Here is a 13,497-nt window from a genome sequence, read left to right as displayed (position 1 = left end):
CACGCCGAATCCGATGGTAATGGTTATATGTGACTCCAAGTCACTGAACTGGTGATAAGTGTGCATTGAAAGCATAAAAAAATCGTTTACACCATACATAACTAAACGAGGGCTAAGAAAAAAGTCAATATTTCAACTTTTTATTTTTGAAATAAAAATGCACTTTTTTAGACGAGCTTTGTCCCAGTATACTAGTGGTGCCATTTGTTTTTACATGCGATGTTCAGAAGTGCCTCTAATTCACGAAAATGTGTATGACCTCACCATGCCCTATGCATGTTGGAGCTATTTTTTACAATTTGGAGGTCAAAAATCAAGAAAGAAAGTTTAAATTTGGGATGGACGATATGGACGATATCCATGGACGATAGCGGCTAAACAAAGAGAAGCTAGTCTCGGTAACATATTTATCTGGCTGGGGGCAATGATACCTATTGGGAGGCCGGGGCAAAAGCCACAGCAGCTCCAACCTCACCGGGTAGCGGGAGTCCTGCGTGTTCTGAGTGAATGGGGTAAGGTCACGATGGCGGATCCAACAATCAGACTTTTCTGTGACGAAAATCAGCAGTGGGAGAACACGCCAGCCTTCAAAGCTGACAAACTACACTCCGGGAAGTAGCAGAGGAGGCAGGGATAGATTTTATCCCGTACCTTGGACGAGCCCCTTGACAACCACCAAGAGAGTTAACGGTAGTAAACGCCACATGGTGGTGTCGAGCACCGCGCCCGTTTCTTCCGCGATAGACAGGGAGTCCATTTGAACAGGGAGGGGTATATGAGGGTCTGTGAGCGTTTGAGCCGCGTGTTCCGGTGAGCGATGTGTACTGCAGAATGCAGATCTCTGTTTGTCTGTTTGACAGATCCCGCGTCGGACTGAGCGCCACGGCGGACTGCCTGAACGCCACGGCGGACTGCACTCTTTCGGACGCCTCGGCATGAGAACGGAGTCACAGTGGAAGCGTGATCGTGCTTCTGGGTGTGAAAGCAGTTGTGTACATATGTAGTGGACGTATGTTTTTGTAGGGGGGAGGACATCTAATGTTCTAATAGAGCTCTATAACATATATTCCGTTTTTTGGAAATTCTCAAAATTTTGGATTTTATAAGCTGTTTTCAAAAAAGTATAGTTTTGAATTTTTAGGGGTGAAAAACGCATTTTATGGAAAATCCGAGATAGCCATTTCAAAGAACTCGTTGAGCTGCGTCTATCCATGTCCTAAATTTGCAATTTGCTTTAAATCTTGATTTTTGGCGATTTTTTAAAAACATTTACCACTTTTTGACTGAAAACGCCATGTAATTACATCACTAAAATCGATATACTCGTATCTAAAAAAAAAAATGAAAAAATCTTAAAAATTACACATGAGACGTCAAATTGATAGGGGAGAAGGTATGCCAAATTTCAAGTTGATAGCGTAAGCGGTTCATGAAAAATGCAAGAAAAGGGGGGGTTCGATCCGATCCCCCCCCCAGGCGGTCGCGGGTTAAATGACTGGGTGGGAACAAAAAGGCTCCCACCATGCAAGGTTGGCTCAGACCTACACTCGGGGTGCACTAAGCCTCGATAGCTGCATGCCACGCATGAAATGCCTCTGTCATCTGGCTATTGAGGGAGATTCGGCGTCGGCAAAATATACTTTTATCAATTTAGTTCCGCACTGTTGTTGCTGTTCGCCGACGAAGTGTCCCGCGCGCGCGCGCCGCCCAGTCCCACGCCGGCCGGGCGGCCTTGGCCCTGGCTTTTGATTGGCTGAGCGATTCGTGTGACCAGGCGAGCCCGGTCGGCTGGGGTCGCGCTATCACGCGACCAGGGGACCCACGGGACCGGCTTCGAGGGCGCCCAGAGTCGCAGGTTGGCGGAAAAACCGGCTAGCACCAGGTTTTAACCGTGTATTTATCTATTTAGTTCTGCACGCGTTCAACGCATTCAGCAATGAATCTTCTCCATGAATGACATTACTCTCTCTGTCGCCTTTTTTCAGCTCCACTTCAGCTGACAAGCAGCCTTCAGAAATCGTCATATGATGCTAGCGGTAGACAACAATGTGTTGTCCTGCGTCGGGAAATGAATCATCCAAAGTACAGCCCTCAGCAGACTGCGTGGTAGGTATTCTTTTTTTCGGCAAAACTGGTAATAACTCAAACGCTATGTTATCAGTCGGTCGAAACTCACTGCAAATAGATGCGCCATACTCCACTCCTTTTATTGGGTCTACCACTAAACAAAGTATACGCCTTGTGTGGCAACAAAATGCAAAAGTTTGTTTTGGGGGAAAATATACACTTTTCGGTTTTGTTGCCAAACTGGATGGAAAATGAATACGATGATAACGCCAATCTAGGGTGCGGAGTCTCGCGGGTCTTGCTGTTACGATTTCTGAGTGACCGATAGCATAGTATTCACGTTATTCTCGGTTTTGTCCAAAAAAGAATACCTACCACGCAGTTTGCAGAGGGCTGTACGTGTGTGTTGTCATCTCTGACCCATGTGAAGCAAAAGCGAGCAGCGTCGGAGGGAAGGTTCACCGGGTGGCACAATGACCCTGACATTGAAAGCAGCTACACGTACACAGGTTGGCGTCTGAGAGCGCTATAGACTGAGGCGACAGTGCTGGGAAATGACTCAATGTTGGAACGTCTTTCGAAGACTACTCACTATCAAACCGTAAAATTATTTAAGTACCTCCCCGCGCCCAGGGGGTTACGGTTCTATGCTGCCACATCCCAGCCAGCCTTCCAAAGTGGGGCCCATGTGTGGGCACCAAACTGGAACCCATCTGGGCTACCCACCACGGACCCAGATGGGCGTGTCTCCAACTGGGTCCCATCGGGGCACCCCAGACGGGGCCATGTTGGACCCAGCTGGGACCCGTATTGAGCCCCATATGGGCTTTCCCAGTTGGAACCCACATAGGCAGCCCCCGTGGGGCCCATATTCCTATGTTCCCATATCCCAGCTGGGATATATACCTACCTAATGGGTCCCACACGGGCTTTCCCAGTGGACGCATGCAAATAAGCCAACATGGCTTTTAATTGGGATTTGGGACCCAGCTTACGTCGTACACTATTTCCGCGTGAATTCCAAAAAAAAATGTGGTTTCACGTGGGAGAAAGGCGTACCTTTTGCCTCTCACTAGATCCCCAGAGATTCGAACTCAAGACTTATGGAACATAATGTGGGGACTGGGGACCCTAACCACACCACGCTATACCACTGCAGGTATGCGGCCGACGCCCGCAAGAGAACGGAAACGTAGACCTTTTATGCGTACCTATTGTGAAAAAGGAGAAGAGTTTGTAACGATAGTGTAGAGGCTCCAGGCCCGAGTCAGCGCTGTATTGCGTCTAGTCATCAACTACCGGCTGTCATCAACTGATGTCACTTTGACGTCATTTCCGGCCGATCTATGTATGGTAGCTACAAAGTTCATATTTTGACAGGTGTCAAATTGATGCAGCCAAAGGTACTAAAAGTTTAGCGTCGATACGTGTAACGGTTTAGAAGTTATTGCAGAAAAGCGAGAGGGGTGTAAGGTGGGCAAACAAAATATTTCCTCTGGGGTATATTCTTGCGGCGGCTGGTTGCTTGACGGTGACAACTCGGTAACGCAACGAACAGTGCACTGACGCGCTCGGCAGCCTCGACGGTAGCATTCTGAGATGGGCGGATCAAAACAAAACGAAATCGGCTCGGTGAAAAATGTAAGCGTTACGTCACAACCTAATTGTGAAGGATTCAGGAAAAGGGCGGGCAAATAAAGGAAAGTTTTACTGGGGTAGGAAAGGTAGGTTACATTAGTATACGCACGGGTGAAGGTAAAAAAAGGAACAAGACTACGAATTCATAACATTCTCCCCACTCGAAGTTCTATGAACTTCGAAAACCGGTTACAATTGCACGCGGTAAAACAGGCACTTCAAACACAACAAAACACAACACTTCACTGCGAGCGGCGCGCTAACAGTCACCATCGCAGGCCTACTCGCCGGCGGCCTCCAGCGCGTAGAGTTTGTTGACAGGGCGCCGCGTGGTCCTGCCGCGCAGCACTATCACCGCGGCGCGAGCCTGCCCGTCCGGCCCACGCAGCAGCTCGGCGACGCGGGCCAGCGGCCACCCACCGCGCGGCCCCTCGTCTCGCACCAGGACGACGTCGCCGACGCCGGGGACACGACTCGGCCGGCCGCGCGGAGAGGTGCTCCAGCACCGCAGGGCACTCAGGTACTCAGATATCCATCGCCGGTTGAGGTGGTCGCACACTCGCCTCCGATGTCTCCAGGCCCTGGTGATTGGAGACTCGTTCAGAGATGGACAGAGAACCCCATTGATAGCAGTAACACCGAACAAGAAGTGGGCGGGTGTGAGAACATTCTCTCCGTCATCCTGAGTGAGAGGTCGCAAATTGATCGCAAAAGCCAGCTCATATAGAGTAACCGACAGCTCCTCGAAGCTGAGATGGCACAGGTGCAGTGTTATTCTCAGAGCCTTCTTGGTAACTCCTACAAGTCGTTCCCAATATCCCCCCCACCACGGGGCCGATTCGGGGATAAACTTCCACGTCACAGAGTGGGGAAGGTGACCGGTCAGCGCGTGAAAGGTGCGAGCGTTATCGCTGTAGACCAGAATGGGGGTGCCTCGCAGTGCAAAGAAGCGCCTTAATGCAATGATGAGGTCAGACGACGCTTGAGAGCGGACGAGTTCTAGGTGTACTGCTCGTGAGGTGGCACAGGTGATTAACAAAATCCATACCTTCTTCTGGTGCCCGTCCACATACAGTGGCCCCATGAAGTCAACTCCCACTTTGGAGAACGGTCGTGCAGGCTGGGTCCTGAACGTCGGCAGCGCACCCTCCGGCGATCGGTACGGCAGGCCGCGGTATCTCCGGCATCGGGTGCAGGTGTCGACGACACGGCGAACAGCTCGCCGCCTCACCATGTACTCTGCGGCAGCTACAGCGAGCGTCACGCGGGTGCCCTGGTGGAAACACCTCCGATGAGCGTCATCAATCACCAGGGTGGTTACGTGCGCGAACTCTGGTAAAATGATAACAGGGGCTTCGTTTGTGCGCGGCACCGACTCTAGGATTCCGTCCAGGCTCAGCTGGGGGCGAAGCTTTGCGAGGCACGATCTTACCGGGAGAGGTTGGCAAGCGCGGAGAGCCTCGAGCTCCAATCCGAAGTGCCTCTCTTGCGCTTCCCCGATCAGCAGCCGCAGTGCGCGCCTCCTCTCTTCGGTGGTCAGCTGCGAAGAATCCTCTCTCTCTCCGCTCGGGGTCTGCGGGCATTGTCAACGAACCTCAATACCCAGGCGTAGCGGTTCACCGCCTGCTTCAACGACGAACATTCAGTCACATCGAACAGGGATACGGTCGGCGGCCGCTCTGAGTCCCGACTCACAGTGCAGGCCTCCACACGTCTCGACTCACCAGTCTTGGTCGGCTTCAGCTCCTGAATCGCGTCAGCGCTGGGCTCAGCTGGAACAGGCAACACATCAACAGTGTCCACGCCATCAACGATAAACTTCGGTCCGTGCCACCACATGGCACTCTTCGCCAGTGACTCGAGAGACATACCTCTTGTGCCGAGGTCCGCCGGGTTCTCCTCACCCCTGACGTGCCGCCACTGGTCCGCGCGCGAGAGCTGGAGGATGGCCGAGACGCGATTCTCCACGAAGAGCTTCCGTGGCCTCCCACAGGAGATCCAATAGATGACGTCCATAGAGTCTGTCCAAAAGTACACTGTAGGAGACGACATGTTCAACGACTTCCTAACGAAATCCATCAAACGCGCCCCAATCAAGGCCCCCATCAGCTCCAGGCGGGGGATGGTCAGCTGGGTGGAGAGGGGGGCGAGTCGGCTCCGGGCGATCAGGAGCTTCGCCTCCCCACCCTGCACAGCATACACAGCGGCACAGAAGGCGACGGCTGAGGCATCACAGAACACGTGATACGTCGCTTCCTCCGATAAGGTAATGGTACAGCGACCTATGGTAATGGTAAATTATCCATAGGTCGCTGGTTCAAATCCGGCCCGGAGGACTATGTAAGGTGGGCAAACAAAATATTTCCTCTGGGGTATATTCTTGCGGCGGCTGGTTGCTTGACGGTGACAACTCGGTAACGCAACGAACAGTGCACTGACGCGCTCGGCAGCCTCGACGGTAGCATTCTGAGATGGGCGGATCAAAACAAAACGAAATCGGCTCGGTGAAAAATGTAAGCGTTACGTCACAACCTAATTGTGAAGGATTCAGGAAAAGGGCGGGCAAATAAAGGAAAGTTTTACTGGGGTAGGAAAGGTAGGTTACATTAGTATACGCACGGGTGAAGGTAAAAAAAGGAACAAGGGGGGGGGGGGCTATGAATAGCCCCCCCCCGTGGGGTGCGGGTTAATGTTATATTCACTCGTAGTGGGCATCGATGACCTGTGCATTCCGGGCGACCGAAAATTCCATATCACCAAAAGCATATGACGAAGAAAAACGTGTTTAGAGTCATTCTATTCATAGAATGCAATATTTGAACTTGGCTTATGGAATTATGGTACCTAAGTATCACCAGATACAAGTTTCAGTTATTTCCTGTCTTTTTCCAATGAGTCACATCTGGGCACGCCAAAAATGTCTAACCCATGTATAAATGTAAAGGCGGCGGGACGGACACAGCCGCTTAAAATACGTATTACACGTGTAACGCAAAACATGCCAGCCGCTGTCACCAGCCGTTTAAAAGATTACCAGGTTCACGGCAACAGAGAAAATAAGGATGAGCTGTCTAAACGCGCTTGGCTGATCACACACATGGGTGACTACTGATATAATAATGAGCTGCTAAGGTTTACACTTTACATACAAACGATATACCTAGTATAAAAATAACTTCTTAACCCGCGCACCGACGGGGGTCTGCGCCAACTTCGCACCGACGGGGGGGGGGGGGTCGGATGACCGCCCCCCCCTGAGATCTCGAGAACGAAGCAAGATAGCGACAAGCGGTAAACGGCATCAGATACGCACGGTCAAGATCTACAATTTTTACAAAGGTCATTTTCAGGTCAGGTCAAAGATGACGTCACAGGGGTCGAAAAAGTCAAAATGGCGGCGCTGGATATGGAGTTTTTCTCGAATAACTTTCGAATTAGTCAAGATAGGAACAAACTAAGGGCAGCATCGTGATCCTCTCGTCAATCCGCATCGAATGATATATATATATATATATATATATATATATATATATATATATATATATATATATATATATATATATATGTTACGGGTCATATGCTAACTTGGGCAGTATGCAAACTGCCCGGGCAGTATGCATACTACCCAACAGCCCGGGCAGTATGCATACCGCCCGGGTAGTATGCATACTACCCGACCCCTTGGGCAGTATGCATACCGCCCGGGCAGTATGCATACCTCCCGGGTAGTATGCATACCACCCACCTTTCTTCTCACGGGCAAGATGTTTACTCGGGCAGTATGTTGACTACACTTCGTGAGGCTTGTTAATGCAATAACTCGTGTATATATGTGAATGACAAATGTTTTAACCTTCCGGGTGGTGGGGGGAGGCATTTTTTGTTTTTTTTCTTTGTTTTTTTCCTTAGTTTTTTTTCGATATATCTCCAGAATTCCGCTGCGCCGATTGCCACCAAACTTTCAGTACCCTCCCGGGATCGTAGCTATTACACATTGTGACCAAAAATTTTCCAAAGGCTATGATAGGTTGGCCGCTAATGACGTCGGAGTGACGTCATTTCTGCCATTTTCGACCCAAAAAAGGTTTCGCGGGAAGAGCTGTCAGGCCTACAGCTTTATAGATACAGAAAATGTTTAAGAATAGGTGTCGAAAAAAGGTGTCGAATTAGAGGGCTACAAAACTGCTATTTCGGATTTTTTAAAATTTTTAGATTTTGACGCCCCCCCCCAAACAAAAAATGTAATTTTTTTAATATAATAGGCAAAAAATCCAAAAAGCTTCTTTTTTAATTTCGAAAAAAAAACCGGAAAATATGTGATAGTCCCTACCGCCTTCTATCCACATATTAAATTTGAGATTGATTCCTCTTTTTTGGCGAAGTTATAGCGAAAAAAGAACTGAAAGTGATGACGTCAAATTTTGTCGTCGTCGTTTCATTTTACTCAGTTCACGCTTCACAATGACAATGACTTGTTGGCCACTGGTTATTCAACAATGGATTTGGGAAAAAGTAATTTCAACACTTTATTCCAATCCTCATTCCATCCTACGATCGATCAATCACGTTTGAAGACAAAAAGTCTTCTCGGTCGATCTATTGTTATCTAGAGAGCCATTTATATTCTTAATGTGGACATGGATTACACAACTTTAAGTCGGAAAGCGGGCAGTATGCAAACTGCCCAAGCTTTTGGGCGGTATTGATACTGCCCAAGGGGTCGGGTAGTATGCATACTACCCGGGCGGTATGCATACTGCCCGGGCTGTTGGGTAGTATGCATACTGCCCAAGTTAGCATATGACCCGTAACATATATATATATATATATATATATATATATATATATATATATATATATATATATATATATATATATATATATATATATATATATATATATATATATATATATATATATATATATATATATATATATATATATATATATATATATATATATATATATATATATATATATATATATATATATATATATATATATATATATATATTGACCTCGAAAGGTCAAGGTCAAAGGTTGACCTCAGGTCACGTGACCTCGAGGTCATCATGTATATCATTCGATGCGTCTTGACGAGCTGAACACAATGAGACCATCCACGCGTCTGTATCTTGTTCCTGTACGGAGTTATTGGCCAAAAACCTTTGGTGACCTTTGATGACGTCACATGACCTCACAGCTGCCCAACAGCAAAACAGACCTCAAGGTAGTGAAGGTTGATCGTATATGAAGTCATGTATGGTATATGGGGCCATTCCGACCCGTTTTAGTGGTAAAAACAGGGAGTTGATTTTTCCCCCATTGACTTATAATGGGGAGGTCGCGAAATTGACCTGACCTTAGGTCACCGATATCAAAATTCCGAGATATACAAATTGTAGCTACTAATGACCTAATAACATCCTGCGACTTCCAAAGGCCTCCGACATCTACTGTAGCTCTGGCACGGTGACAAAGTTGCAAAAAAGTGACTTGAGGTTGGGTCATTCAAAGTGACCTGGTGACCTGACCTTGAAAGGTAAGAGGTTCAAACTTGCACACCATGTGTAAAATTGATGAGGGAATAGTCATACCAAATTTCGCGGCGCCGGTTTTCCCGCTATTCGCGAAAAACCTCAGGGGGGGGGGGGCGGATATCCGCCCCCCCCGTCGGTGCGCGGGTTAATAACGCGTAAAGCGAATATAAAGCGGAGGCTGTAAGCAAGCAGAATCAATTTGACACGCGCGATGCACACACTCGAAAGTCTAAGATCAATAAGGACTTTTCTCCCTCATAGAATCATCCAGGTATGGATTTTTCTAAATAGATATTAATTCGTTTAAAAAATGGATTTTTTTGTTTACTGATATCATTTTCAAAATATATATTACTTTGCAGCCATAGAATAGCAATAAAATAAGAAGGATCTTACTTTTAAGCCAAATGCCTACACAACAGGTGGCCAGTATGAAACTATATAGGTAAAATTAGATTGAGCATAACATCGCCAATAATGGACAGATTTCAATTATTTTTGGCTGGAATACTTTCAGTTAGTTTATATTAGCAGCTCAGATTTCAACTTCCTGCCAGTAACTAGTGGAAAACATTTTTTAAAAATAGATTTAGTCCGAACCTTTTGATGGGAAGGAATCACAAGGACAGAGCCACCGCTAAGCGAAGCTTGTTGCGATGACCCTGCCCTCTACTCTCCGATCGCGCAATTCCGATTCTATGGCAGAATTTAGAGTCCAAAGTTTAACGTGCGCACAAAGCCGCGCACGGCCGGTCCCCTCGCTGACTTCGCCTGGCTACGGCCTGCCACCAACCGCAACCATACCTGTCAGGAGGCCCATAAATGTCGAGCGCCCGTCGCGCTTCGAACCCGGACTGTCACAACCGGGAACACGTGCTCTCACCACGCGGAGTCCAACGCTCTATACATTGCACCGGTAAGTCAGCAAGCGGTCCGGGACCTGTTCCCGCATTTCTTCTTTTTTAATAACCCAAATTACAAAAATGTTACCACTAGGCATGCGCCACTTAACGCCGTACGGCGTCACCAGATCACATGTGATCATCAAGAAGTTCTGAGGACTAGCAGATGTTTTTCATGGTGGGAACGGCAAAATCACCAAGAAATGACCATTCAACTCCAAAAAATCAACGCTGCTACCGAAAAGCTGGGGTTCTCTTGCTGTGCGATCTTTAAAACATATGTACAGTTAATACGTCAAAAAGCAGGGATCAAGTACAGAAAAAGGATAAAGGCGACGGAGGCACAAGTACGTGCACAGAAAACCCGCCTGCGCCGTCTGGCACAGGGTCCAATGAAGGGCAGCAAAAGCATAGAGGCTATCGATTATGGATGATGAATCTTTCTTCACCTACAGTGGCAGCCAACTGCCTTCCAATGCCGACTCCTACACCTTAGCTGGTGGAGACACTCTTCCACGTGTGGGTCTCACCTCGTCTTTCGACCTCGGAGGAAGTACCCACCCAAGATGCCCGTTTGGCTTGCCACGCGTCCGAGAGGGATCACGCGTCTATGTAGTTACTTGCCAAGCACAGGCAATGTTACGGGTGAACTGTGCTATAAAAAGTGCTTGAATGACGTGTCGCTACCATTCAATGAGTCCCAGAACCCAGAGCATAGTGTTCTGTTTTAGCCCGACCTTGCAACCGCCATAGCACGCGTGTTAGACCACAGAACTTCCTGACGAGGCTTGGGTGCCCGTAATAGTACGTGACATGAACCCGCCACGTACTTACCCCTCAGATTTGGCCCATTGAGGACCTGTCGGAGATCATCAAACAGAAAGTGTATAAAGGAAAGTGGCAGGTCAACTGAGACGCACAGTTAACCCGGCCGGGCCCGGGGGGTAATCCCAACCACCGCAGCCCGGGGGGGGGGCGTTTTTCGCCCCCCCCCCCCTGTCTAACTCCGTAAATAAGGGAGCTACGGAAACAAAAGCGATACCAAACGAAAGGTCCTTACGAGACGATTCTAATGCACCTAAAATTTTTGACCTCAGGTCAATTTTCAAGGTCAGAGGTCAAGGTCAAAGGCAAAAACCGCCACATGTGTAGTGATCTCAAAGTAAGCCTTCTAGAGGACGGCAGGCTGCATCAAACCGGCAAAATTGGCTGTCAAACGAAAGAAGAGAATCTGAGGATTCTGAAAATGTGCTCAAAGTGAAAGGTCAAGGTCAAGGTCACGCTCAAAATTGACCTCAAACTTGGCACTTTTTCGCATATCTTGCGTGCTAACTTCCAAGATGTTTTGAAATGTTTTGAGGCTTATCAGTTCCCTATTTGTGGTTCATCTTACGATACAAGGCTGCTCAAAGGTCAAGGTCACAGAAGAGTATCCCTGCTAGAGGCTATTTCACTGATTCAAGTTAGTAATAATAGATAAGACAATTTTGCAATCCGGAAGCTCTAAATGAAGGCTTAGAGGAAAATAGATGCCAGATTCGTGATCAGCGGGTACAAATCCATCATAAACGACCTTTCATGTGTCAAGGTCAACCAGAGGTCATTCGAGGTCACATGAGGTCAACATAAAATTTGCCCTTTTCCGAACAAAATATATATCATTCGACGCGGCTTGACAAGGCGAATGCGATGGTACCACTGCCGTAGCTCTAGGACCATTTTTGTCGAAGTTATTTGCGAAAAACTAAAACCACATTTCGGGGTCGTTGACCTGACCTCTGACCTCAGGTCACCAAAACTATTTTTCTATTTTTCTCTAGGTCAAACGCTATACAACCGTGCCCGTAATTTGTCTTTATCTCTAAAACTCTATTTTTAGCAGCTATTTGAAGTTTGCGTCTCTGACGCCGAAGTTTGCCGTGCAGGGGTCTAGAAAAATTGACCTTGTGACGTCATCAAGGGGGCTAGGTCCAAATTTTTTACTTCAGAAGATGTCAAATTGATGGGAGAAAAGGTACTGAAAGTTTCGTCTTCCTATCCCTAAGCGTTCGGGAGCCATCGCAAATATTCGCCAGGGGGGGGGGCGAAAAACGCCCCCCCCCCCGGGCCCGCGAGGGTTAAGTGGAGATTTGAGTTGAGTTGAGTTGAGCATTAGTGAGCTGTAGTAGACTAGGTCTATTCAATGCTCACATCGAGCCGGACTAGGAAATGAGCCATAAGGTCAGTTGTGGCGCGAGGATGCAGGTTTGGCAGCCCTGTGTTGGTCTAGTCTTCGTTTGAACATGTTTGTAGAAGTAGCCTCCACCACATCTCTAGGCAATCCGTTCCAGTCATTAACTACTCTGTTTGAAAAGAACTTCAGCCTGTATAGATGACTTGATCTGCCTTTTTTCAGCTTCAGATGATGCCCTCTCGTGCGGTCTTCATGGTCGACTTCAAAGAACTGATCGCTGTCCACCTTAACCTTCCCTGTCAGGAGCTTGTATGTTTCAATGAGGTCGCCTCGACGCAGTCTGTCTTCTACGCTAAGAAGTCCAAGACTGCGGAGGCGCTCTGGGTAGGGTGTGCTCCTTAAAGGTTTTACAAGCTTTGTCGCCCTCCTTTGAACTTGTTCCAGCAGCTTGATGTCCTTTGCAGTGTACGGGCCAACAGCCTGCATACCATATTCAAGATGTGGGCGGACGTAGGTGGTGAACAGAGGTTTGAAGTTGTCGAGATCCAGTCTATCAAATGCTTGCTTTAGCATACGTAGGGCCGACATACCCTTAGAAGCAGCTTTCTGGCAGTGGACTGATGGCTTCAAGTTGTTTGTGATGTAAACTCCTAGGTCCTTCTCCAGGGCACTGACTTGTAGTTTTTTACTGGTTGTGCCATCTGACATGAAGTAGTCTACACTTGGATTGTTCGAGCCACAGTGCATCACTTTACATTTTGCCTCATTGAATCTCAAAAGCCAGTCCTGAGACCATTTCTGCAGAAGTGATATGTCTTGTTGGAGAATCTCAGCGTCCTGGTTTGCTTGAATAGGCCTGTATATCTTGGCGTCGTCCGCAAACATTTTCATGTTGCTGCGCACAAGATCTGGCAGCTCATTGACAAACATGATGAACAGGACTGGTCCCAACACTGACCCTTGGGGGACCCCACTGATGACTGAACACCATTCAGAGTGATCTGTCCCCACCACCACTCGTTGTCTTCTGTTTGTCAAAAATGCACTAATCCAAGACAATACATTTCCCTTGATACCATATCCGTAGAGTTTCTTCATCAGTCGCTTGTGGGGTACACTGTCAAATGCTTTTTGATAGTCCAGGTACAGTATATCCACACCTCGTCCTTCATCAATA

At 47.8% G+C, this 13,497-nt stretch overlaps 1 protein-coding gene across 2 annotated transcripts; it reads right to left on the bottom strand.

Moving 5' to 3' along the window:
- Positions 1-3,540: 3,540 nt before the first annotated feature.
- On the bottom strand, positions 3,541-5,679 carry LOC122387583. 2 transcript variants are annotated; one of them, XM_043377923.1, is made up of 2 exons: positions 4,754-5,679; positions 3,541-4,286 (listed from the first exon to the last, which is right to left on the bottom strand). In XM_043377923.1, the coding sequence occupies exons 1-2, from the start codon at positions 4,774-4,776 to the stop codon at positions 3,986-3,988; spliced, it is 324 nt and encodes a 107-aa protein (XP_043233858.1). In that variant the 5' UTR covers positions 4,777-5,679; the 3' UTR covers positions 3,541-3,985. The 2 variants fall into 2 exon arrangements, with proteins under 2 accessions (XP_043233858.1, XP_043233857.1); XM_043377922.1 differs by having other exon boundaries at positions 3,541-4,978; positions 5,138-5,676.
- Between the last annotated feature and the right edge of the window lie 7,818 nt (positions 5,680-13,497).

This window comes from Amphibalanus amphitrite, unplaced genomic scaffold, assembly GCF_019059575.1.
Source record: "Amphibalanus amphitrite isolate SeventyFive unplaced genomic scaffold, NRLGWU_Aamphi_draft 000290F_arrow, whole genome shotgun sequence".
NCBI classification, from domain to species: Eukaryota; Metazoa; Arthropoda; class Thecostraca; order Balanomorpha; family Balanidae; genus Amphibalanus; species Amphibalanus amphitrite.
The sequence above is the reverse complement of the archived record's forward strand: the minus strand, read 5'-3'. Positions and strand labels throughout refer to the sequence as shown.

Coding starts and splice junctions, on each gene's coding strand:
- LOC122387583 (XM_043377922.1), bottom strand. CDS start 4,939: ATGGTGAGGCGGCGAGCTGTTCGCCGTGTCGTCGACACCTGCACCCGA.